Raw genomic sequence first — 26,755 nt, forward strand, 5'->3', positions numbered from 1 at the left:
TTATAAAAGATCTGTCTGGTCTGGAAAAGGACCAGCAACAACCGGCTCTGCTTTTTACAAAATCTCTAGGACGAGCCTTCTTTTCATGGTGAATAACTGTTTATACTGGAGAAGGTGAAAATAGTTGTCCTCCAATTTGAATAGAACGTTTTCTAGTACAGGTCTGGTTATCCAGAATGATCGGGACCTGGGGCTTTCTGGATAACAAATCTTTCCATAATTTGGATTCATTCCTTGTAAACATTAAATTAACTCAATATGCCGGGTTTGCTTCCAATAAGGATGAATTATATCTTAGTTTGGATCAAGTACAAGGTGCTATTTTATTCTAACAGAGAAAAAGGAAATCATTTTTAAAAATTTGGATAAAATGGAGTTAATGGAAGACAGCCTTTCCATAATTCAGAACTTTCTGAATAATGGTTTTCCAGATAACGGATCCCATACCTGTTTGTGATATATTGATTAGAAGTTACCAAAGCTATGGATGGTTCCAGAAAAGTTTTGTTGCATTTGTTGTAATTGTTCCTTTAACCAACCCTGTATGCATTTTCCTAAGGTTTGCTGATGTTTTTTTCAGCTTTTGCGGGTAGGATACTCTATTTTGTGGTCACACTTGTTCCTGCAGAAAAATGACACCCCATAATGGAAGTGACAGAGAAGTGTGGAACCTCATGTGTTTACTTGGAACCTCAATAACTGAAGTGTAGGCTGGCACAGGCCGAACCACACCAGGTAGAAAAGCAGAAGCCAGATTGTAAAAGTTAAAAGGCCTGACGCATTTCGCAAAGCTATGACTAAGTGTCCCTAGTAGACACGAAACGCATCAGGCCTTTGCTTTTAATTATGGAAAATAAAATGTAAATTTTTAACTGTTACAATCTGGCTTCTGCTTTTCTACCTGGTGTGTTCCGGCCTGTGCCAGTCTCTTTTGATGTTTCCTGGTGTTTGCTCCCTCTGCTGAAGGTTTGGGGAGTGTGCACCCGGACCCACCATACACAGTGGTAAGCTATTACAATGTATCCTACACACTGGCTCTTCATTGTCATTTTTCAGAGAAAAATTTAATGTACAAAGCAATGATTGCATAGCTGTACAGCAAGATTAGACAGTTTTACAAAGGTTCATGCACCATTACTTTAGGAGGTAGTAAGGACATGAGGAATAGTCTCACCTGTAAAAAAATGTATTACATGAAGGCTGTCTCCCATAGACTCTTGGGAGACAGGAGTTTTATAGAATTTTATAGAATTTATCCCTGATCCGATTAAATTGTGCTTTTTTAATAATAAATAAGGTCACTTCATGGATTCTAGTTTCGTATGACTTTTTTTTATTTAAAAAACATTCAATTTTGATAAATAACCTCCCCAATAGGATTGTTTTGCTTCCAGTAAGGACTAATTATGTCTTAATTGGGATCAAGTACAAGGTACTGTTTTATTATTACAGAGAAAAAGGAAATGATTTTAAAAAATGTGGATTATTTGGATAAAATGGAGTGTACGGGAGATGGCCTTTTGTAATACAAAGCTTTCTAGATAACGGGTTTGCGGATAACGAATCCCATACCCATACATGTTTGAAGAAAATGTTCTGGGTGGGCAAGTGATTTAAAATCACATAGGGTAACATCTCACTGAAGTTTAACCTATTCATGACAATACAGAAAATAACCTAAATAATCTTGCCTTGGGGTGAGAAGTTTAAAATAAATGTTTTGTGTTGTCGGGAATCAAATTTAAAAATAAATTCTTGATACTAGCTGGAATAGTCAGGATGGGGCAATTGCGGACATCCATGCCCATACTGTCTAATGGGTAGCAACCCTTTTAACAACTATACTCTTTGATACAGCATGAGTTGCTAATGATACTATAGCCAATTAGCCCTAATTTGAGGGAGAGGAACCTCAAACTAATACAACATTGGGCATTCTTCCTAGAGTTCAGTGGTGCCAAGTGTTCTTTGTCAAGCTTTTCGCAGCTCCAGAATTCTTAAATATGGCTGGTTTATAGATATGTCCCAGTAGGGAACATACAGATGTACTGCCTCCTTCAGCACCCATGGGGGAAGAGGAGGAAAGTGTAACCCAGCTAATGAATGATTCCTCAGTCAAAGAAACAAATGCTACTGAACAAAGAAAAGAAATGTATTTCTGAATCATGATGCTGATAATTTTAATGCCCTTTGTAATTAGAAGTTTCCAGTTTGATTAGTGCGGAAATGAATTTGTTTCTGACTATATCTGTACTATTTCAGAGTCATGTCAGCAATGCAATTATCTCTTTATATACTGTACATGATTATACATTACTTACACGCCAAGTCTCTAATTAAGTTCCAGATTAAACCTTAGACACCAATGTAAATCTTGTAATGTTGGACATTCATTGCTATGCACTGCTACTATAAGGAAGGCAAGCAGCCTCCACATAACCATATAAATAAACATGTTTCCTGAATGAATTACTAAACAGGCTGTACTGTTATAGCCCTGGGGAGCATCACCCAGTGAGAGAAAAATGCCTGTCTGTATATTTTCCTTCCTAAAAATAATAGCATCTAAAGTATGGCAATAAAACAGCATCTGTGCAGCACAGCATTGAATTTTAAAAAGTAACAATGCAGAGACCATAATAAGTTGAATTCTTCCGCTTGCTCAGGTTATATCTATTCTGTCAAAGCAGTGTCAGGCACGGAGAGGAGATAATAAGCACATAGATTATACTGTACACAAAGAACAATTGAAGCACCTTTAAGAAAAAATTTCATTTACACAAAGGATATTCATATTGATAAACAGACACACTGACAGATAGATAGATACACAATTGATAGAAAGATCAGGCCCGGATTTGAGGAGAGACCACCAAGGCCTGGGCCTAGGGAGGCAGCATTTTAGGGGGCGGCATGCTGCCCAACCACACCCTCATTGGTTCAGAAACACTGGGGATGAGCAGGAGATACAATTTATTTTTATATCTCCCATGCACCAATCCCCATTACTCCAATCCCAATGATGAAAATTTGAGTGAATAAAAGGGAGGGATGGGGGGGACGAACGACAGCAGGCCTAGGGGCGCCCGCTGTGTAAATCCGGCCCTGAGAAAGATCCCTGCATGTAATTTGCATGAACGGCTAATGATTAGATAGATAGATAGATAGATAGATAGATAGATAGATAGATAGATAGATAGATAGATGATAGATTTTATGAATTTATTTAAACATGTCTGCACTGGAAAGATCCCTGCATGTAATTTACATGAAGGACTAATGATTCTAATATTGGTATGCAACGCTACTGACAGCCACTGAAAATTAATGCATTCAACTGCTTCAAGGAAACTGCTTTGATAAACATGTCATTTCACTAACACTTCCCTGACTGTCAAGAAAGTTTTCCTAACAGTCAAAGTGTTGTTAATTCACAAAACTGAATCAAATGTTCAGAATAATCCCGCATTCCCCAGTTTACTGTATAATAAATCTGCCCTTAATATATCAGCAGTTATTGGGGTTGCTAACCAATGGTCTAATGGGCAGAATTGTCAAAGTATGACATTAGAGCTCACCACAGTAAAATTCTGCCGTTTCCTGTTCACAGAGGTGTCGTTTTGATGGGTAAACATTGGAGTTCACCGTTTAAGAAATTTTCCTCCCAAATCCCATAGGAATTAATAAAGAGTGGTGGCAATTTACTGTGGTGAGTAGTGATGGGCGAAGTAATTCACCAGGCATGAATTTGCTGTGAATTTCTGCGTTTCGCAGCCAGCGAATAAATTCATGACACAGCGGCAAAAAAACACAGATTCGCCCATCACTAGTAGTGAGCTAAAATTTCACACATGGATAAATGAGCTCATTAGTATTTGTTTAAGTGGAACACTGTATTAGACACCTATTTTATAACGCCTATGAATGTTCACACTCCCCCAAGTTGTAAAATTGCTAAAGTACTACTGTAAGTGGGAACATGTATGGGAGCAGCAAAAGTTCCAATTAGTGTTAATTAACAGCACCGAGGAGAATCACGGATCCACTGGTCCACAATACAACATTTTTTAAGTATATATAGATTCAGTGCGCTCTGGAACAATACGTATATATCTCAGCACCTAGATGTAAAGGTAAAAAGTATATAGTGCAGTATGTTCTTTTCGGAATGTGCTCCACAATAAATAGATCAACTCCCAAGGTGTCAATTAGTTGTGTGGCTTATCACGGAAACTTGAGCCGCTTATGGAGATGCAAAAAGGTGAAGATCAGTTATCTGCAAAATAAAACTTTATAGAGCAGTAACGCCGGAACTTGTGCTATGCACTGCAGGCAATTGCACTTACCGAATGAGTGAAACTTAGAGGACTTTGTTTTGCGATCGCTGTCGGTAGTTCTTTTCTCCACGTTGTTAGGTAGGATCAGCTGCAATGGGAAGAAGGCCAAGGGAGCATCCCTGCTTTCTGTCAGCGAAGCGATCTGCTGAATGCGATTCTTTGGCGGTCTGGAACTGGATGTGCTGGGTTTACATATAGAATCCAATCAATAGGAAATGTTGATTTATAAAATATTTTATTAGAAAAGCCCAAAGCGTTTCGTATCTGTAGTACTTCCTCAGGGGCATATCACATGATACATTACATCATCCCTATAAGCTCTGTTCATTGGCTCATAACTGGTTAATTAAGAACACAGTTACAAAATTAGAGTGTAACTAGAGTGTGCCGGGCCCCCCTGCAAAAAAATCTTCAGAGGGGCAAGCACACTCCATTCCCCATCCTCCCGCTCACTGCTTGCCACGCTGCTGCCCCACCCACGTTCCTGACTATGCCCACTCCTGCCCATCTTGCTTCCCCCTTTCTCATCGAAGGTACAAGAGCGGCTGCGGAGGAGAGTTTTTCTTTTATAAGTTATAGTTACGCCACTGGTATCAACTGTATCTGTATATGAAATCTGATCATCAATGTGACTAATAACAGACTGCTATAAAAGTAGGTTGGGTTAGAACTAAAGGGGGTCATCATGTGATGACAGCAGGGCCGCCATTAAAAATCACAGGCCCTATACAACAAAATTTTTGGGGCCCCATGGGCCCCGCCCATATTGGCACCCAAGCCCCACCCCAGATCCCTCCCACTCCACATCACATTTAGAAGACCACACAGACATCAGCGTTAAAAAAAGTAACCCCCCCACACAGGTTATAAAAAGTTATTGATGGTCAGGGCCCCTTATAACTTAAAAAAAACATTGGTGCCAGAGCCCCCCCTTACAAGTTAAAAAAAATTGGGGCCCCAACAAATATTTTTAAAAAAAACATTGGCGCTAGGGCCCCCATTACAAGTTAAAAAAATTGAGGCACCCCAATTTTTTTTTTTTTTAAAAAAAAACATTGGTGCCAGAGCCCCACCTTTACAAATATTTTTAAAAAAAACATTGGCGCCAGGGCCCCCATTACAAGTTAAAAAAATTGAGGCACCCCAATTTTTTTTTTTTTTTTTTTTAAAAACATTGGTGCCAGAGCCCCACCTTAAAAGTTAAAAAAATTGGGGCCCCAAAAAATATTTTTTATAAAAACAAAAGTGCAGCACTGCCAGGCCCCCTTCATGCCCGGGCCCGGGACACTTGTCCCCCCCTGTCCCCCCCTGATGGCAGCCCTGGATGACAGTTTCCCTTTAGCAAAGTGCCATGCATCTTTAGTCAAGCTTTGGGATACTGTTGTCTGTATAACTGGTATAAAAAAGTGTAATGAAATTCCTTTAGCCCATATAACTGCATTCATGCTCCAACAGCAAGGCGCTTATTCTCCTGCCCCAGTATAAACGTCTTGCTCAGTCTAACCTTGCTCAGGCAAACTTTTCAGTGACAAATTACATAGACGCCTCCGGGCAACTTGAAAAGGAAAGAGTATTTCAAATGGGTCGTCTCCCTACAGCATGTCTGCTCCAATAGGCATGAGTCACATGAGAAATGTGATTGTAAAGATCCTGTAATATAATAAGCAGCATTCTTTCATGGCTCCTTTGTGGCCACTATTCTGTAGATTACAGTATAAATTATAAATAAATGGCATATAGAATGGAAATGCTAAATAATAAATATATATATATATATATATCATTTTTTTTTTTTTTTTTACACAAATAAAGAGGCATTTAAAAACCTGCCACCAAAAAATCAAAGTTACTATAATATGAGAAAATAAAATTCCAGACACAATGGAGAGAATAAATTGATGCGATTCATTAAAGGTACTCCTGAACATCATTGTGGCCAATGCTGCTTCTTCTTATGGATTGTGGGCAGCTGCTCCTGTTGGTGCTGGGAAACTTGGAAAGCTACCTTCACCCAGACCTAAGGGTAGCTGTAGGGTTCCCACAGTCAATAGATGAAATTACACAATGCAGCCCTCCCTCTCTGCAGGTGCAATGTGCACCTGATTTGCACCAAGCGCATGTACAGTTGTATCTGCTGTGATGCATGGGGCACAATTGGGGTGGCCATAATTATGGGGGAAACCAGTGAACAAACTTTTTTTTAATCCAGCCACAGCCACCATCTTTGAATGAATTTTTGTCACTATGCCGACCCAGGTGACAAATGACTAAATGCAAGAATAAAGGATATTTTGAGGCATGCACAGGGCTTGGGCTCAAAATACTTTATATGCTCTCAGCAAAAGCAAGGGGGTTGATCCACAAAAAATGTAAGTGTAGTGATATTGGCAATATATATATATATATTATATGTAAAGAAAATCGGGGAGGAATGAAGAAGGGAAGAAGCACCAAATCCAGGATTCTGGCAAGAATTTAGCCTTTTTCAGAAAAATGCCCATTTTGACGCCCCCAAATTTGTTGCCAGCGTCAAAATCACAGTTTCACTAATTTTTCGCCAGTTTTGCAAATTTCGCAGGAAATTTGCGAAATTTGTGGCGAAACGGGACAAATTCTCAATAAAAGTACCTTTTACTTGATCCAAACTTAGATATCATTAATCCTTATTGGCAGCAAAACCCATCTATTGGTTTTATTTAATGTTTACATGATTTTCTAGTAGACTTAAAGTATAAAGATGCAAATTACAGAACCCCAGGTCCAGAGCATTCTGGATAACAGGTCCCATACCTATACTTTATAATGACTTGGAAGAAGTAATTGGTCACATTTTCATTTTCAATTTCTACATTTTGCCATTTTACTATTCTTTATATCTGTAGATACAGGAGTAGTGAGCGGCAAATAAATTCGGCAGTCATGGAATCACGGTGAATTTCCGCCTTTCACCTCCCGCAAATAAATTTGCAAAACTGTGACGAAAATTCACAGGTGAAAAATCCACCGTGACAAAAAAAAATTGGCAAGCGTAAAAATTGTTGCGTGCATAAAAATTGCCGCTCGTTAAAATTATTCAGACACCCATTGACTTTAAGGCATTTGTACAAAATAGTCGTGCGTATAAAAATGTTCGCTCACATCAAAATTGATACACGTGAAAATGATTTTGATGCCCATTGACTTCAATGTGTTTCTCAAATTTTTCGCATTTCGCCCATCAATATACAGGAGCAGATTTTTCTATGACTTATTTAACCAAACTTTCCTTACTGCCAGAAATATTTTCCTGACAGTCAGGAACGTTTTTTTTTAAAAATGGATGCATTTATCACTGCTGATACCCGAGGCAGAAGGCACAGCAATGTATCATCTTATGTAACAAATTGTAACAGTTTAGAAAGTCAACGATGTGGCTTGCTGAGCTGCTACTGGGGGACGCAAAAAAGGGAAAACAAAACAAATTCATTTTTAAAGCTGCAGTTCAATGTAATACCAGGACAACCTGGGCAGGCTGTTCCCTGTCATACAAATAAGTCAACATTGGCAAAACTTTCCTGCTCTTTGTATGGCCACCTGAAATTGTGGGTGTCTTCTGTGAAAACAAATGATTTGGGTATTGGTGAATAGTCTTACACTGTTCATCATAAAGACAAAGCTTTTGAAAAGTAACTGCTCAATGGAGATTTCCTAATTACAATGTAAGCATTTGCACAGGTAGCAATATGACAAGCATGTCCAGCTTCAGTCTATTTTGATAAGTGGCCAGTGTGTATTCACAAATGAATTTTAGTTGACAACATATGGAGATATAAATTATGGTAAGACCCCTTACCCGGAAAACCCTAGGTCCCAATCATTCTGCATAACAGGTCCCATACCTGTACTGCCTCATAAGAGAATCACTCAGTAATCTTCAAAATGTAGAAATAGGGGCAGATTTATTATTTAGGGGAAAAAATCTATTCTTTTTACATTCTATCACCAGTTTAAAAAGTCAGGAAATCTTCCCGTAGTTATTAGTGTGCTCTAGTATTTTACCTTATGGCAAACAAGACATTATCAAAGCTTGGTGAAAAATATCTTTATCTTTATAACAAGTGAAATCGTTTGAATTGTCAGTAAAATTTCCAATATTTAACATTCGTTCTCAGTATATGACGCTGAAACACGTGAAAGAAATGTTACGGAGTTGCAGAACAATTCGAATTTTTGTTCCAAGTTTTGATCAGACGAACCCATTATGTTACTGCATTCAGCATTGAAAGACAATATAACAGGGATCATTTATGTCCCAAGTGCAGTGAGCAAAGGACAATTTTGAGAATTCAAGCATTATTGTAAATGCAAAGGGGGGTTCGATCTGATGCCATTGTTCTGTTCCCAATTTGCCAAAATTGTTTTCATTGTTGTATACACTTAACAGGCACTAAACAAAACACGAATGGGCAGATGTATCAAGAGTCGAATATCAAGGGTTAATTAACCCTCGATATTCGACTGCCGAATTAAAATCCTTCGACTTCGAATATCGTAGTCGAAGTAGCCAATTCGATGGTCGAAGTAGCCAAAAAAAACATTCAAAATTCTAACTATTTTTCCTCTATTCCTTCACTCGAACTTAGTGAATGGGCCCCGAAATGTAGCACTCCAACCTCCCTGCTAATTGATTAGATAGATATTTCAATATAAGAATGTAATCAATTAAACAAACTTTCACAGTGAAAAAATTGTGATTTCTAAAAGCTCACCTAGTAGGTGACTTGGTTTGGGTGCTCATGCCCTGAACCCTCCGCTTAACTCTATTTCTCCAAATAATACAAATATGGGTCACTCACTGCTCCTGTTTGGTGGCCTTGGTAAAATTCCCCCGAACCCTCAGTAAGGGGAGACCTGAATCCTTCAAACCAACGAATGGCACGCAAAGCTATATTGATGGTTAAGATTCACTAAAAACTTTCTTAATCATTTCCCAACATTTCTACTATTGTATTCAATGGTTCAATATAGATTACACCGTTTCTAAATAACGATTGTATCTGTTTTAACATTTGTTTCTGTTTCAACATTGTAACAAAATCATACAACTATGAAATTCTTAAGAGTAAAAAAAGTGTCTATTCACTTCTGCTTCAATATATTGTTTTCTTAATATATTCTAGATAAAAATTACTGTGCTATAACTTTAGTGGGTAATCCACTTTATTATAATAGGCGATGACAATTTAATTTGTTGAAAACTTGCCCTTATATGATATCAATATTTCAGTAGAAAAAAACCCATCCGGTTTCTTAACTTACACATGGCAACCATCATCTAACATTAAGTTCACTGGGTTCCCATGTATCCAGAATAAAAATACATCTTACTTCCAATTCCAGAGGTTTCTTCAATGTATTGCCCCTTCTGCTCCAGTTCTTCACCTTGTCTATTCCCTGAATTTGCAAATAAGACACATTTTCTTGATTATATTAGAAGTGTCTGGAAACTGTAGTAGCATCATTGTTGTATACACTACCCCGTATAAACACAAAGGGGCAGATTTATCAAGGGACGAATTTCGAAGTGATAAATACTTCGAAATCCGACCATCGAATGGCATAACTTCGACTTCGAATATCGAAGTCAAAGTTTTTTCACCGAATTTGACCGTTTTGCGGTCGAAGTAAAATCGTTCGATCAAACGGTGAAATCCTTCGAATCAAACGATCGCACTTCGACTGGTTTAATTTGGCGGAGTATTGAAGTTGAAGTTTTTTAAAAGAGACAGCACTTCGATTATCGTATGGTTGAATATTCTAACGATTTCGTAGTATCCTATTCGATGGTCGAAGTATCCAAAAAATGACTTTGAATTTCTTCGAAAATTCCCTCTAATTCACTTCGACCCTTGATAAATCTGCCCCAAAAAGTGGCTATGACTGGTTTCAGAAGTAAAGTGATTACATTTCCCCTCATATTTTTGCTTCTTTATATAAAAACAAAAGGGATACAATTAAGTTAACACCTTTTCATTTTGGAAACAGTAAGTCCAATAATAGCCTGGCATAGCTATTGATTTTTTAACTTAGAGTTATTTATAAAGTGCTAATTAACACTGTGTTGAGTTCTGTGACATGAACTATTAGTGTTCTTGTTTCAAATCACGAGGCTGCAATTTACATTTCAGGTAGCCTGAAATAGTCTGGTTCAATGGCAGCTGATAATAGCTCTGATCACTGACAGTTCCAAGCAGGAGCTAAGCAAGGCACTACTGCGCCTCAATAAATGCTAGTTAGCCGGTGTATTTTGTGTGCAAATAACTCAGCAACTAGCCCTGTAGCCCAGATTGTGTTGGATTATGTTTTACCATTGCAACCTCCTGAACAGATACAGTTTACAAGGTACATCATTCTTCTAGCTAATCAGAACATGCATTATCCATGGCATGATCCATCTTTAATCTGCAGGAATTCATCTTGTAATGTCCATTTTATTCATGAAAAGACAGTTGGACATACGGAAGTGTTTCATCTTCTCCTGCCTTATTCAGTTGTCTCTGTGACAGCAGTGCACTCAGAGAGCTGTCTTGTAACATTGCCCATTTTCCTAAGAATCAGTGATAAGTACCTTGCTATAATTTGGGAACTATATATAACTATACAGAGAATTTCTGTTGTCTTAGTGAGAGTGTGACAATTGGGAACAGTGTCTGACTGTGTTGATTTGGGCCCATCAGAAATCTCACTACCACGGATCCCATCACTGCCACAAACCCGCTGCCATGACTCCTGAATGTGCAGATTACCACCAACTGCACTGGCATTCACATACGGGGCCACCTTCAATAATCACGGGGCCCGTAAAACAAAATTTTCTGAGCCCCCCTGTCCCAGCCCGAACCAAAGCCCCACCCCACAGTAAAAAAGCCACACATTCACCGAGCTAAAATAGTAAAAACACCCCCCCCACACACACATAAACATACACAAGTTATAAAAAGCCAGTGGTGGTCAGGGCGTCCCTACAAGTTAAAAAAAATTAATTGGTGGCCAGGCCCCCCTTCCACAGTTGGTGACCTGGGCCCCCACAAGTTAAATACCATTGATGGCCAGACCCCCCCCCACAAGTTATAATAGGTCATTGGTGGCCAGGGCCCTCCTTAAGTTAAAAAAATATTGGTGGCCAGGGTCCCCCATAAAAGTTACATAAAAAACATTGGTCGTTAGGGGTTTAAACAAAAAAAAGACCATTGGTGTTCAGTGGAACTTGCCTTAAAAGATCATCTTCATCCTCCTCTTGTTTAGCTCCATTTGGCTCCTTCTCCTCCTCTTCGGCTCAATTTGGCGGATCCGGTCCTTTTGGCGGCTTTTGGGTCCTTTTGGAAGCTTTGGGTCTTTTTGGAGGCTTTCGGATTCTTTTTTCAGCTTCGGGTCTTTTCGTGGCTTTAGGGTCCATTCAGCGGCGGCTTCCACTTCTCTGTGAATCCAGGAAGTGTAGCACCGCCGCCCCCCTTCCAGTTTAAAAAATCACCGGGCCCAGTACAGATTTACCCGCTGTGCCCTCTTGATGACACCCTGTCCACACACAAGGGAAATTCTCCCTCTGCCCCGTGTATCCTGCGCTGGATCTCCCAATGTCCCAGCCAGTCCAATTCTCAGTTTGGGAAAAGGTACCCTGCAACCAGGTCTGGACTGAAATCCAAAATAGGTCCTGGCATTACAAATACACATAGGCACCATCGGCCCCACCAGCCTACTAAATAGTGACTGTCTATGGCTTCCTGCAGCAGCCCCACCCCCAGAACTCCCAGATTGCCAGTCCAGGCCTGCCTACAACTGCTGGGAAGCTGGAGAAAAGAGTGCTGAATTTTTTTTTAAAATATATGTTTATAAAAAAAATAAGTTATGGGGGGCTCCCTAAAACTATTTTGTTGTGGAACCCAGTACCCTTCAGATATACGACTGTCTCTTAGTACAGGTATGGGATCTGTTATCTGGAAACCTGTTATCCAGAAACCTCCGAATTAAAAAGATTCCGTCTCCCATAGACTCCATTTTATCCAAATAATCCAAATTTACATTTTTTTCTTATCCAAAGTAAGATATAATTAATCCTAATTGGAAGCAAAACCAGTCTGTTTGTTTTACTTAGGGGCACATTTACTTAGGGTCGAATATCGAGGGTTAATTAACCGTCGATATTCGACCGTCGAAGTAAAATCCTTCGAAGTCGAAGGATTTACTGCATTTCCTTCGTTTGTACGATCGAAGGAAAAATCGTTTGATTTTGATCCATCTATTGAACGATTTTCCTTTGATCAAAAAAAGCTAGGAAAGCCTATGGGAACCTTCCCCATAGGCTAACATTGATGCTCGGTAGGTTTTAGGTGGCGAAGTAGGTGGTCGAAGTTTTTTTTAAAGAGACAGCACTTCAACTATCGAATGGTCGAATCGTTCGAGTCGAAGTCGTAGTCGAAGGTAGAAGTAGCCAATTCGATGGTCGAAGTAGCCAAAAAAATAATTTGAAATTCGAAGTATTTTTTTATTCTAATACTTCACTCAAGCTAAGTAAATGTGCCCCTTAATGTTGACATAATTTTCTAGTAGACTTAAGGTATGAAGATCCAAATTACAGAAAGGTCCTGAGCATTCTGGATAACAGGTCCCATACCTGTACTAATTTTTCTAGCAATAGAGATAGAAATTCTGTCTTTTCCTAAGAAGTGCATATCTGTCCTATTTCACCTCAGGCAGCTTCTTGCTGTAAAATTATTTATGCCTGACAATTCATATATGCGTCACTGTCTTTCCACAGTACAGCGGTGTTATAAATCATTGTGCGAATTGACACAGAAGCACATCTTTTTATAAATACATCTCTTGTTAACATTCATTTAAAAACCTGGTTGTAGGATATTCTAGGATATAGGATATAAATATTCTGTTGAGTTATTCATCGACAGATCAGGGCAATTTTACCCATTACCAGGCATCCCTCGGATTTACTAGCAGTCTTCTTTAAACAATCCCAACAGTTCAATATAAGTATAGGAGCAGCCTTGCTAACATCCTGAAAAAAACCACACATATAGAATCAGATATTAGAATACTTTGTATTCTTTAAATGTGAGCTGTATCTTGTCTTGATTAGCTGACCTTTACTGGTGTAGCCCCCTACTATCCGGCAAAAAGCATCAGGGTTGTTTGTATTTTAGCAATGTTTTTAACCTGCACTGATCCTTACATGGTCCTGACTAGGGATGTAGCGAACTGTCGATTTGGTGTTCGCGAACGCCGTTCGCGAACACCGGCAAAAAATGCGAACGTTCGCGAACAGTTCGCGAACTTCGAACACCCGCTAAAATCGTTCGAATCGAACGATCGAAGGATTTTAATCGTTCGATCGAACGATTTTCATTCGAATCGAACGATCGAAGCATTCGATCGAATGCTTTTCATTCATTCGAATGCTTACAATCGTTCGAACGAATGGAAATCGTTCGATTTTTAGCGGTCGAAGGAATTTGAATGGTCGAACGATTTGTATTCGAATCGAACGCGAACTCAAAATGCGAACGTTGCGCGACGTTCGCGAACATTCGGCGGATGCGAACGGTCGAAATTCGCGCGAACAAGTTCGCCGGCGAACAGTTCGCTACATCCCTAGTCCTGACTTGGAGGCAGGTTTTGGTTGCATAAAAACCAGGTATGCTGCCAAATAGCGCCTCTTGCAGATAGACGGTCCACATAAGGTCTACCAAACAGCCAATCACAGCCCTTATTTGGCACCACCCAGGACATTTTTATGCTGCTGTTGCTCCCCAACTCTTTTTACATTGGAATGAGTCTCACAGGTAAAAAGGGTTGGGGACCCTTACTCTACAGTATTGTTTTTGCTTGTGTAGATTCTAAGACATTGAGTGATAAATAGATATATACATTAACCAATATCTTGATACTAGCAAGGATACTGTTTGAAACCTAGGTAAGGGGATACATAGTCCTGTCTGTATCATCAGCCCTTAATTGCATTCTGCTAATTCTTGGAACCTACTACTGTAGCTCATTGGTTCTATTTATTGTATATGCTGTTCCTCATAGACTTGCTTTCAAAATGACCATAAGGTTTTATATATATATATATATATATATATATATATATATATATATATATATATATATATATATATATATATATATATATATATATATATATATATATATATATATATATATATATATATATATATATATATATATATACAGGGCCAGGCCAAGGTAGTTTGGCACCCTAGGCAAGGGCTTCATTCAGCACCCCCCTGTCCGTCCTGCATTACTGCATTCCCACCTTACCATTATGGCTTTTTTAATAAAGAAAGCTTACAACACATTTATGAATGAAACTTGCGCTTTTTATAAATATGTAATGTTAACAAACAAAAATAAGGTACACTAAAAAAAACAGTCCTAAAAACCAAAACAGTAGGATGATTTTATCCTGTTAAACAAAGTGCAAATGAAGGGTTCACTTAACATCAGTACTGAAATGCCCACAACGTTTTACTTTTGACACAACTCCTATGAGAAAAGTGCAATATATGTTTAAGCTGAAACCTCCTTAGCCATGGGGTAGCCCTTCCATTGCAAGCATGCCCATTTTTGAGGTAGCTTAGTATCTGTGCCAGCAGCATCCAACATATCGCCCCCAAATCTGTACTTGTGCCAGCCAGCAGACAAAATATTGCACCCCATATCTGTACCAGCCAACAGCCAAATATTGCCCCCAAATTAGTACCTGTGCCCGGCGCCGTTCCTGTGTATATTGCCCCCTGAGGTGGCTCCAGTAACACCGCCCCTCAGCCCGAATCCATTTCCGGGGGAGGCAGCAACGCTAGTGCGGAGAGCGCAATTGCGCTCTCTCGTCCTAGTAAAGCCAAATTTCTGGTTTAAAAAATGTAAATTCTACTATTAAAGGCACCAGGAGCGGCTTTTTGCCGCCCCTGGAAACCTAGCTGGTGATGCCGCCTGAGGCGAGCGCCTCAGCTCACCTCATTGGCGGATCACCCCTGCCTGTGCCAGCCAACAGCCAAAATATTGCCTCATATCTGTACCAGCCAACAGCCAAACATGGCCCCCAAATTAATACCTGTGCCATGCAGCAGCAAAATATTGTCCCCAAATTAGTACCTGTGCAAATATTGCCCCTAAATTAATACCTGTGCCAGCCAGCACCCAAATATTGCCCCTAAATTAATACCTGTGCCAGCCAGCAGCCAAATATTTCCCAATATCTGTGCCAGCCAGCAAAATATTGCCCCTTAAATATGTGCCAGGCTAGAAGCCAACAGCAGCAAGATTATTGCCCCAGATGATCTGTATCTGTTTGTGCCAGCAGGAAGCTTAAGCCCAGCAGTTGTCTGGTTTTCAGTCAGTGTGTACAAGTTACCACCAGGCCCAGGTATTCAATCCAGGCCAGGTTCCCAAGCTCTCTGCCTCTCACTGCTGTCCACTGCAGTCTCAATGTGCGTGCCTCTGACGTCTGCACGCGCCGCTTCCTAGAGCGCATGCGCCACAGCACATTAAGAAGAAGGGCAGCATCCAGCAGGATAGAGATGCTAATGCCTGAAAGTAAGAGGGAGGTGGGGGCTGGAGATCGCTGCCGGAGCTAAATGATGCCGCTATGCGTGGAGGTCAGCTTTTTAAAAACTGTGCCGAAACCGAGCCGAAAAAGCAAATGTGTATCTGGGGCCTAAGGCCTAATTATATCTTAGTTGGGATTAAATACACGGTACTGATTTATTAATACATAGAAAAAGGAAATCATTTTTTAATTTTTTAATTATTTGATTATAATGGAGTCTAAGGGAGATGTCCTGTAATTCGGAGCTTTCTGGATAACGGGTTTCCAGATAATGGATAATGGATCCACTTTTTTCTTCTCCCAAACACAGATTATACACTCTCTTCATATGGCATTTCCAAACATCCCCCTTCCTCTTTACAAAGAGCATAGCTGGGCAATCCCCCACAATTACAATATTCCATCCAGGAGGTAATAGAAGACAAGCAGAGAACTTTGCATAGCAATATAGAAGTTTCGAAAGCCCAGATTCTGTTATCCAGAAAACTCTGAATTTCAGAGAGGCTGTTTCCCATAGACTCCATTTTATCCAAATAATCATTCATTATCCCGAAAACCCCAAATCCCAGATAACAGGTCCCATTCCTGTACTTTTAATGCTTTTTCCTCCTCAACTTTTTCACTGAAATATCTGCATTGTTTGCAAATGGAAAAATAGTTATTGAGTAGGGACGATAAATAAAGTTATTTTCTTGCAGAAATCAGCAGATCAGTTTTAGACTAAAAACAATTTCTATGCAAGAAGCGTACCCTGCATTGTCAGCTAAATAAATGGATACAAAATGCTGTAGGAGGTGTGGGGGTGTTTAATAGAAAGGTTTCTAAGATGGAATTTCTTCCAGTTGCTTCACACTTTTCATACAAAATCCTTGAAAAGTTGATGCATAACTTTCATTGTCAACTAACTGTTCAGGCATTCCAGGAAAATATGTCAGATACTAAAGGTGTAAGTGATAAAAATACCTCTTATCATGCCAGATTTGTCTCTTTATCCAAAGCAGAGGTCTATGTTCTCCCTTCAACATTTCCAAAGTGAAGTATTTAGTGGGTATTTATGAATGCAAGTAAAAAACGTAAAGCACTAGACTGAATGCAAAGAGAGTGCATTGAAATTATTCACTAGTGAAGAGCTTATCTATCCCATTTCGCTTCGCTGAAAAATTAGCGAAATTGCAAAAAAATTCATGAAATGCATTATTTCTATCGGTGTCAACATTTTTTTACGCAAGGGACAATTTTTTCTCACTCCAAATGCGTTTAAGTCAATTGGTGTTTTTTCTTGTGTCGACTTTTTTGTCTCTGTGACTTTTTTGTCCAAATACATTGAAGTCAATGGGCATTTTTTCTTATGCTAACTCTTTTGTCTCTGCAACAATTTTGTTGTGGCAAGATTTTTCACTGCAGATATTTTCCTCAGCTTCGCGAAAAAATTTGCAGATGGTAAAGTGAATAATTTCTCTGCGAATCCATGCCTGCCCAAAAAAATGTGCTTATCATTACTATTCACTAATGCAGATGACTGGCCCATAAAAAAACAGTCAAGGCTGGTATTTGCTGGTAAATTTGCAATCACTGTTTTTTTCGACCTGGCTTATACCTTCGTTTTCTGAAGTCGCCCGAAGTTGCCTCACGAGGAGCAAACAGATTGCAGTCCTAGCGAACCGGGAAAATGCTCCAACTGCGCATTGGAGCATTTTCCCGGTTTGCTAGGACTTCCTTACTGAGATTACCGAAGAGACAAAAATGGCCCCCGTGAGCTCCGCTTCACTGACTCTGCAATAAGGGGCGATTACCGGTTATCGGGTATTTACTGGTGGTAACGCTTGTGCGGGGAGGAGCAGGGAGGGGGGCTATGGAGAGTAGGGGTTTTTATTAGAAAGGGGGGTTGCTTCTCCTTTAAGAAAACCCGCTTGAAAAGAATACCTAAAATAACGAGGTTTTTGTTCCTTGATACCCTGATATCCTTAACTCAAGCAGGGTTTCCTTCATGATTGCTCCATTATATCTCCAGTATGGATTATTGAGAAATGCCCATACTGTAGATTATTTAGCTAATAATGCACCCCTATTGTAAAATGTAATGATATTATAAGTCAAAAAGGAATTCCGAGACCATATAATATAACTATATACTGTATATATATACTGTATATATATTTATATATATATATTTATATATATATATATATATATACATACATCAAAACGTGTTTTATTGCATGGAAATAACAATATACACATTTATAAATGTCACATTCCTGGCCTTAATAAATACATTGTTGATTTCATTTGCACTCATATGTACTTGTTTGTTTAATGGACAGGAATAAATGTTATATTGTGCTAAATCTCTTCAGCGTGTTTGGCAACACTTCACATTGCCGGTTAGGTGAAGGATAAGTAGCTTGTCCTGTCCCAAATACGTCTGAAAAGCCATAGCCCATTTAGGAGTTTGCCCTTGAACACTGTATTCTACCTAATTGGCCATATTTCATAATTGCTGACAATTCACAAACGTCTGAATGAAGCAAGGAATGAAGTGAATACTAAATATCAGCAAGGTCAGATTACTTACTAACTCAAATACATAAAACATATACAGTAACAATGGTATATTTATTTGTTATCTGCACTTACGCAACATAAAATTCATTTAATTCACGTCCTGTATTTATCAACCAATTTCCAGAGATGTTTCAAGAACAAGAATAGGCAAAACTTTTTGCTGTTAAATTGCACTCTGAAACAGTAGTATTTTCTCCATATGGAGTTTTGAAAACATGCTGATTTTTGCTCCGAATTTGAATAATAACTTCAACGGAAGCCATTCTTTTTTGTTGAGATTGCTTGGATAGGGAGGAATACATTTACCCCATGTAGAATGCAGCTCCATTCTGATTATATCAGTATATACAGTAGTTATAGAAGTCTTTCTCAAGGTTGTGTCTGTTTATATTGCTATTCAACATGACCCCTATAGTACATACATGTAGATCCTGTCTTGGAATTAGGTATCATATCTATGGTGGTGGAGTTTTATTCTAGGCACTCCCTAAGAAACTGTAGAACTATCCAAATATGATCTTGGATTTTCAGAACAGTTAAGTAATATGGGAAGCCTTTTAACAAATGAAATATAACAGTTATTTACCTCTCCAAGGATGAGGACAGTTCATCCACGGGGCAAGAGCAGAAGTGCATTGAGAATTACCCTCTATAACTTCTGCTACTGACCAGGATGAAAAAAGGTAGTTAAGCTTTAAATTAACTTTTGCAACAAAAGAGAATAAGGAATTTGGATCAGGGCGGGATTGGGCAGATGAGTTGCTAGGTGGGCATATTGGTGTCCATGATACAGTATCTGACTGTAACCCCAAAGGTGGGGAGAAAACATGATTAATCATTGTCTAATTTCTGCACTTATTCTAAGCTTTATTTACATATATATGATCACTTCCCAAAAACTAGTCAACATTCTCCCCTTGAGCATAGGACTTGGTGAGCTCATGTTTTCTTACTGTTTGTTCACTTTTGTATCTACATCTAAAGGTGAACTGTAACTGATATACAGTAGACATGAGCTCAGACTGTAGCGGATGCTGCAAATGTATTTTCCCTAGTGCAAACAGTTCAACCATGTTATTTGTCAGTAGTTCATGAGACAGACAGGTAGACTGGGAAGTATGACTGTGGTTTATAGCCAGCAAAAAAAAACTAACAAACACACAAAACGTTCTAACACATAAACAAATGTAAATACAGGTATGGGACATGTTATACAGAATGCTCGGGACCTGGGGTTTTCCAGATAAGGAATGTTTCCATAATTTGGATCTCCATACATTGAGGGACAGATTTATCAAGGGTTAAATTTCGAGGGTTAAAAAACCCTCGAATTCAACCCTCGAAGTAAAATCGAATTCGAAGGATTTTAGCGCAAAAGGTTCGAATACAAATCGTTCGATAAGATAAAATCATTCGAATTGAACGATTCGAACAATTTTAAGCGATCGATCGAATGATTTTAATTCGATCATAAAAAGTGCCCAAAACCTATCTACAATGTCCCCATAGGCTAACATTCAATTCAGTAGCTTTTATTTGGCGAAGTATTGATTCGAAGGATTTTTTAAAAAGACAGTACTTCGATTATCGAATGGTCGAATGGTGGAACGATTTTTACTTCGAATTGTTCGAATCATTCAATTCGATCGAATTCGATTGAATTTGACCAATTCGATGGTCGAAGTACCCAAAAAATTACTTCGAAATTCGAATATTTTTGGATTCGAACTATTCACTTGAGCTTGGTAAATCTGTCCCTTAGTCTCCTACAAATAATTTGAAAATGAAACCCAACAGGACAGTTTTGTGTCCAATAAGGATTAATTATAGATGGAATCAAGTACAAGGTACTGTTCATGCTTAATTCTTTGATTAAAATGGTGTCTATGAGAAATGCTGTCCTGTAATTAGGAGCTTTCTGAATAATGGGTTTCCAGATAACTGATCTGCTGCCATTTGTTAAAGAGATCTATTAAAGATGCACTATGTTTTAGTGCATTTAGTTCACATTTGAAGGAATAATAGAGTTCATTTTTGTGCTCTCCAAATCATGTCTAATGATACCATTTAATTGCCTCTATTTAAGGTGAATGAACTTTTGAAGAGTTTAAGTGGTTTGTCCGTAGACAATTAAATGTCTGGAGACCATAAGTTGGGCTGTCAATCGATGGAACCACAAGACACATAGCTCTATAAGAGATGGCTCTTCCAATATCAATGAGAAGTAATTTACACTGAAAATTCACCTTCATAATTGATTTCTTTTCAGTTTTAGCTATAATTATTTAACAGCAAAAACCTCAAATGAACCCAGCAGACTTGTGATTTGTCCTTGTATTGTTTTACCAGGATTAAAAAAAAAACACCTGTAATTTTGGGATTTCAATGGGTTAGTCTGTCGGATCTACTATATAGAGACATTTGTGTTCAGTGTCACAAGATGTAGAGATGACTTTTAGGGAGATCTTAAGACACAGGAGATGTTTCATAGTGACAGAATGGCAGAATATGCACAAAAATACAAGTACTTTGTAAGCCAGAATATGCAGATCGCGTCACCGAAAAATTAGCGAATTTCCTGTGAAATTCACGTAACGGCAAAAGATTTGCGAAAAGCAAATTTTGGCTCCCACGTCAATTTTGCCACCCATGCATTAATTTTACCACTGGGGTGAAAGTCAATGAGCGTTGAATAATGTTGTAGTGCGACGGTTTCGACGCAAGCAACTTTTCCGATGTGTGTCCAAAATTTTTTGACAGCGGTGAATTTTCACTGTCAAATTTTCCTGCCAGTTTCGCGAATTACTTTACTGGCGGTGAAACATGGAAATTTGCTGCAAATTTGCGCATGCCGAATTTATTCGCACATCACTATCTATCATCATAATCAGGGTTATATAATAAAGGTCAATAAGTTTGCCCAAGAGCAGTTACTCATAGCAACCATCTAGCAGGAACTGTTCCTGGGCAAACTTAGTGCCTTATATTACATATTTGGGTAAAACATTTAATACGGTACCAGGTAGTATACATTTCTGTTATGTTAGCATATCCCTGAACACCATCTGTAGTTCATTCTCATTTTTGTAAAGGTTTTATTTTTGCATTTTAATAAAACATACAACAACACAATACAACTAAGACATTGACAAGATAAAATAATAATAAGTAAACGGTAAAAAGGAGAGAGGAGGTCAAGGAAGTTGTGGGCTACCAAATGGTAGTTCCACTAGTTATAATTGTCCTAAGTAAGCTTAGGTGGGATCTTTCAGGGCATCCTTTGCCCAAGTATGTCGACTTGTACAGTACATGGGGAGTGCATTATTAACCAATGTTAAGCCCCCCCCCCAATATCACTGTGGAAAAACATATTGATATTAGGGGTAGTTCCTGGAGCTTCCATTTCAATGCAATAGCCTTTCTTGCATAGAAGAAAAGTAAGCGAAATAGCTGGCGGTTGTGCTGGAGTGGGATTAACAGGTCAATATGACCCAGGAGGAAAATTTTAGGTGACAACATTTGGAAAGGCAAGATGCACGTGTAAGAAGGTGTGGCATTATCATCCTAATAGGAGGCGATCACCATGCAGGACCAGAAGACGTGCAGGAAGGTGACTAGGGCTGATTGACATTTGAAGCAGAAGTTATGTTGTTGTGTGTTATAGTTACATAGTTAAATTGGGTTGGGAAAAGACAAAGGGGCAAATTCACTAAGCGCCGAAGCGCCGAACGCTAGCGTTAATTCGCTAGCGTTTGGCATTTTCGTTACTGCGCAAATTCACTAACGAACGCTGGCGTAGTTTCGCTAGTGTTACTTCGCACCCTTACGCCAGGCGAATTTTCGCTAGCGACGTAACTACGCAAATTCACTAACGCGCGCAGTGTACTGAACGCTACCATTTACGCTAGACTTCCTTCGCCACCTCAGACCTGGCGAAGCGCAATAGAGTAGATAGGGATTGTTTCAAAAATAGTCAAATTTTTTTCTAAGTCCCAAAAAACGCTGGCGTGTTTTCTACATGATGGGTGATAGGCTGAAAAAGATCGAAAATTTTTTTGGGGCTCCCCTCCTTCCCCCCTACATTTCCTGACTCATGGCAACTTACCTAGACAGTGGGCACATGTGTAGGGCAAAATAAATTTTTTATTTGCTGATTTGAAGGTTTTCTAGGCATTTGTAGTGCTGATACGTATTCCTCCATTGAAATTTGAATTTCGCGCCGTATGCAAATTAGCCTTCGCTAGCGTAACTTCCCTTTAAATAGCGAATCAACGCTAGCGCAACTTCGCAACCTTACGTTACCTCTGAGCGCAACTTCGGATTTTAGTGAATTTGCCCCAAAGTCCATTAACTTCAACCCCTCCAAATGAAAACCCAGCATCCACACACACACCCCTCCCTACTTTTAATTAAATTATATATACCCATACCTATACTAACTATAGAGCTTAGTATCACAATAGCCTTTGATATTATGTCTGTCCAAAAAATCATCCAAGCCATTCTTAAAGGCATTAACTGAATCAGCCATCACAACATCACCCGGCAGTGCATTCCACAACCTCACTGTCCTGACTGTGAAGAACCCTCTACGTTGCTTCAAATGAAAAGTTCTTTTCTTCTAGTCTAAAGGGGTGGCCTCTGGTACGGTGATCCTCTTTATGGGTAAAAAGGTCCCCTGCTATTTGTCTATAATGTCCTCTAATGTACTTGTAAAGTGTAATCATGTCCCCTCGCAAGCACCTTTTTTCCAGAGAAAACAACCCCAACCTTGACAGTGTATCCTCATAATTTAAGTCTTGCACCTCTCTAACCAGTTTAGTTGCACGTGTCTGCACTCTCTCCAGCTCATTTATATCCCTTTTAAGGACTGGAGTCCAAAACTGCACTTCATACTCCAGATGAGGCCTCACCAGGGACCTATAAAGTTGTATAGATGTACAGGTGTATAATACAGTCTATGTATTATCTTATAATACACAAAAACCATTAATATCTTGTAAATTATATCCTTATAAACAGTGAGTTCTGATGTCATCAGCTATAAACGGTGAGTTCTGATATCATTTCTGTCACATGACTCACTGAAACTTGTGTATTATAATAAATAAAGAACCCTCAGTTGCAAAATATGAGGATATAAGAAGTTACCTCGGAGTTCCATGACTTATATAAAAACACTCGACCTTCGGCCCCGTGTTTTTATATGGTCATGAAACTCCTGGGTAACTTATAATATCCTCATAATTTACAAGAGGAGGTACTTTATTCACTATATAATGCACAAAAGCCATGAATATCCTGTAAATTATATCCTTATAAATGGTGATTAGTGATGTCATCAGTTATAAACAGTGAGTAGTGATGTAATTTTTGTCACATGACTCACTAACACTTGTGTATTATAATAAATAAAGAGGATATAAGAAGTAACCTCGGAGTTCCATGACCTGTATATATAGTCATGGAACTCCTCTGTGACTTATAATATCATTATATTTTACAATAAGGAGTACTTTATTCCCTATGTATTGAATATTTAAGTATGTCCGCACTATTAATCACTGTAGACACAAAGGTGTCAGTTATATCATCCATGGGAATATCCTGCAACCACTTATTGTAACAGTTTGTATGTGTTACCCCGTTGGGAGTTAAGTAGATTATAAACATTGGATAAAGTTTTCTCTTATCGGGCACCAAGCAGTTCTTACACTTTAAATTAACACAAAGTCAAATATATCAACAGGCACTATAAAACCATATTTTTTACCATTCATTTTTGTATTTTGATATGGCCAGTAACCATACTGTATGAATATAATAGTAAATAGTATGAAATAAAAAAGTATTAATGATATGTGTATGAAAAAAACTGGTGTGGAATACAAGTAGTCAAAAAATAATGAATTTTTTCTCTCTTCAAGGTCATGGATTATATGGAACATTTGAAATGCTGTCATCTTGGAGGAAAACTAGAGAGGATCAGCATGTGAAAGACAGGATTGCTGTTGTGTATGCAGACACCATGATCTCCTTTACACTCACAACTGCCATGTACTTAGTCACTTTTGGGATTGGTGCCAGTCCCTTCACAAACATCGAAGCTGCAAGGATTTTCTGCCGCCACTCATGTATAGCGATCTTTTTCAACTACCTCTATGTGTTGTCATTCTATGGCTCTAGCCTTGTGTTTACTGGGTACATTGAGAACAATTACCAGCATAGTATATTCTGTAGAAGGGTGCCAAAGCCTGAAATATTACAGGTGAAGTCATTGTGGTACAGATTTCTTATGACAGCAAAATTTAGTGACGATACAGCAGATGCCGAAGAAACAAATTCTTATGAAAGTCATCTTTTAGTTTGTTTCCTCAAGCGATATTACTGTGACTGGATAACAAATACATATGTGAAGCCTTTTGTAGTCCTCTTTTATCTGGTTTATATTTCCTTTGCCTTAATGGGCTATTTGCAGGTCCATGAAGGGTCTGATCTAAGAAACATTGTAGCAACTGAGACACGAACAATTAACTATACAACCGTCCAACAAAAGTATTTCAGCAACTATAGCCCGGTGATAGGCTTTTATATTTATGAATCTATAGATTACTGGAATACAAGTGTCCAGGAAGATGTGCTGGAATACACAAAAGGCTTTGTCAGAATATCTTGGTTCGAGAGCTACTTAAACTATCTCAGAAAATTAAACATGTCCACTGCATTGCCTAAGAAGAATTTTACAGATATACTACGATATTCATTTTTGAAAACTCCCCGATATGCACATTTTTCCGAGGACATAATCATACCCAAAAAATATAACAACGAAGTTGAAGTGGTGGCCTCCAGAATGTTTTTGGTTGCCAAAACCATGGAAACAAACAGGGAAGAACTCTACGACCTTCTAGAGACATTGAGAAAATTGTCTTTGACCTCCAAAGTAAAATTTATAGTCTTTAATCCGTCCTTTGTCTATATGGACAGATACGCCTCATCGATCGGAGCACCTTTACAGAACTCTTGCATAAGTGCTTTGTTTCTGTTGTTTTTCTCTGCATTTCTTGTTGCAAGTTCTATTATTAATGTCTGGATCACTTTAACTGTTGCCTCTGTAGAATTTGGAGTAATCGGGTTCATGACATTGTGGAAAGTTGAATTGGACTGCATATCCATGCTTTGCCTAATCTATGGGATTAATTACACGATAGACAACTGTGCACCTCTTATATCAACTTTTATCCTTGGAAAAGATTTTTCAAGGACTAAATGGGTAAAAAATTCTCTGGAAGTGCACGGGGTAGCTATTTTACAGAGCTACCTCTGTTATACTGTTGGTTTGATCCCTCTTGCAGCTGTGCCTTCAAATCTGACCCGTACACTGTTTAGGTGCTTGTTTTTAATAGCTTTTGTCACATTCTTTCACTGCTTTGCTATTTTGCCAGTTATACTGACATTTGTTCCACCATCAAAGAAGAAAAGGAAAGAGAAGAAAACCCCAGAAAACCGAGAGGAAATAGAGTGTGTTGAAATGGTGGACTTGGATAGCACGAGAGTAGTTGACCAAATTACAACCGTCTGATATTTTGAATTTTTACTTTTCACCCTAGGTCTTACTAGAGAAAAAAATATTTTAATGGAACATCTAATCTGTGTGGGTAAAAATCATGAAAAATGTATCCAATACAGCCCATAGGATTGATGTCCTTGACGTTTAGCCTCAATAGAAATGAACAAATTTTACAATAAATGATGCTTACTTTTTAAATACGGTGGTGATATAATGAAAGCTGACAAAAATATATTTCTAAATTTTGTGTAAAACATACTTGCATTGCCATAAATGGTACAAACATTTAGGGGCAGATTCACTAAGGGTCGAATTTCGAAGTTAAAAATACTTCGAAATTCGACCCTCGAATTGAAATCCTTCGACTTCGAATATCGAAGTCGAAGGATTTAGCGCTAAACGTTCGATCGAACGATCAAAGGATTTTTCGTTCGATCGAATGATTAAATCCTTCGAATCGAACGATTCGAAGGATTTTAATCAAACGATCGAATGAATATCCTTCGATCAAAAAAAGTTTAGCAAGCCTATGGGGACCTTCCCCATAGGCTAACATTGACTTCGGTAGGTTTTATCTGCCGAAGTAGGGGGTCGAAGTTTTTTTTAAAGGGAAAGTACTTCGACTATCGAATGGTCGAATAGTCGAACGATTTTTACTTCGAA

At 38.6% G+C, this 26,755-nt stretch overlaps 1 protein-coding gene across 2 annotated transcripts in view; it reads left to right on the forward strand.

The window, feature by feature from the left end:
- The window catches only part of ptchd1.L (patched domain containing 1 L homeolog), an 85,564-nt gene extending 59,274 nt beyond the window's left edge, over positions 1–26,290 (forward strand). For both annotated transcript variants that reach the window (XM_018246266.2, XM_041581813.1), the window contains exon 3: positions 24,450–26,290. In XM_018246266.2, the coding sequence (XP_018101755.1) occupies positions 24,450–26,104 (1,655 nt within the window). In that variant the 3' untranslated portion in view covers positions 26,105–26,290. The remainder of the gene's footprint in view (positions 1–24,449) is intronic.
- The last annotated feature ends 465 nt before the right edge of the window (positions 26,291–26,755 follow it).

Source organism: Xenopus laevis, chromosome 2L, assembly GCF_017654675.1.
Source record: "Xenopus laevis strain J_2021 chromosome 2L, Xenopus_laevis_v10.1, whole genome shotgun sequence".
Taxonomy (NCBI): Eukaryota; Metazoa; Chordata; class Amphibia; order Anura; family Pipidae; genus Xenopus; species Xenopus laevis.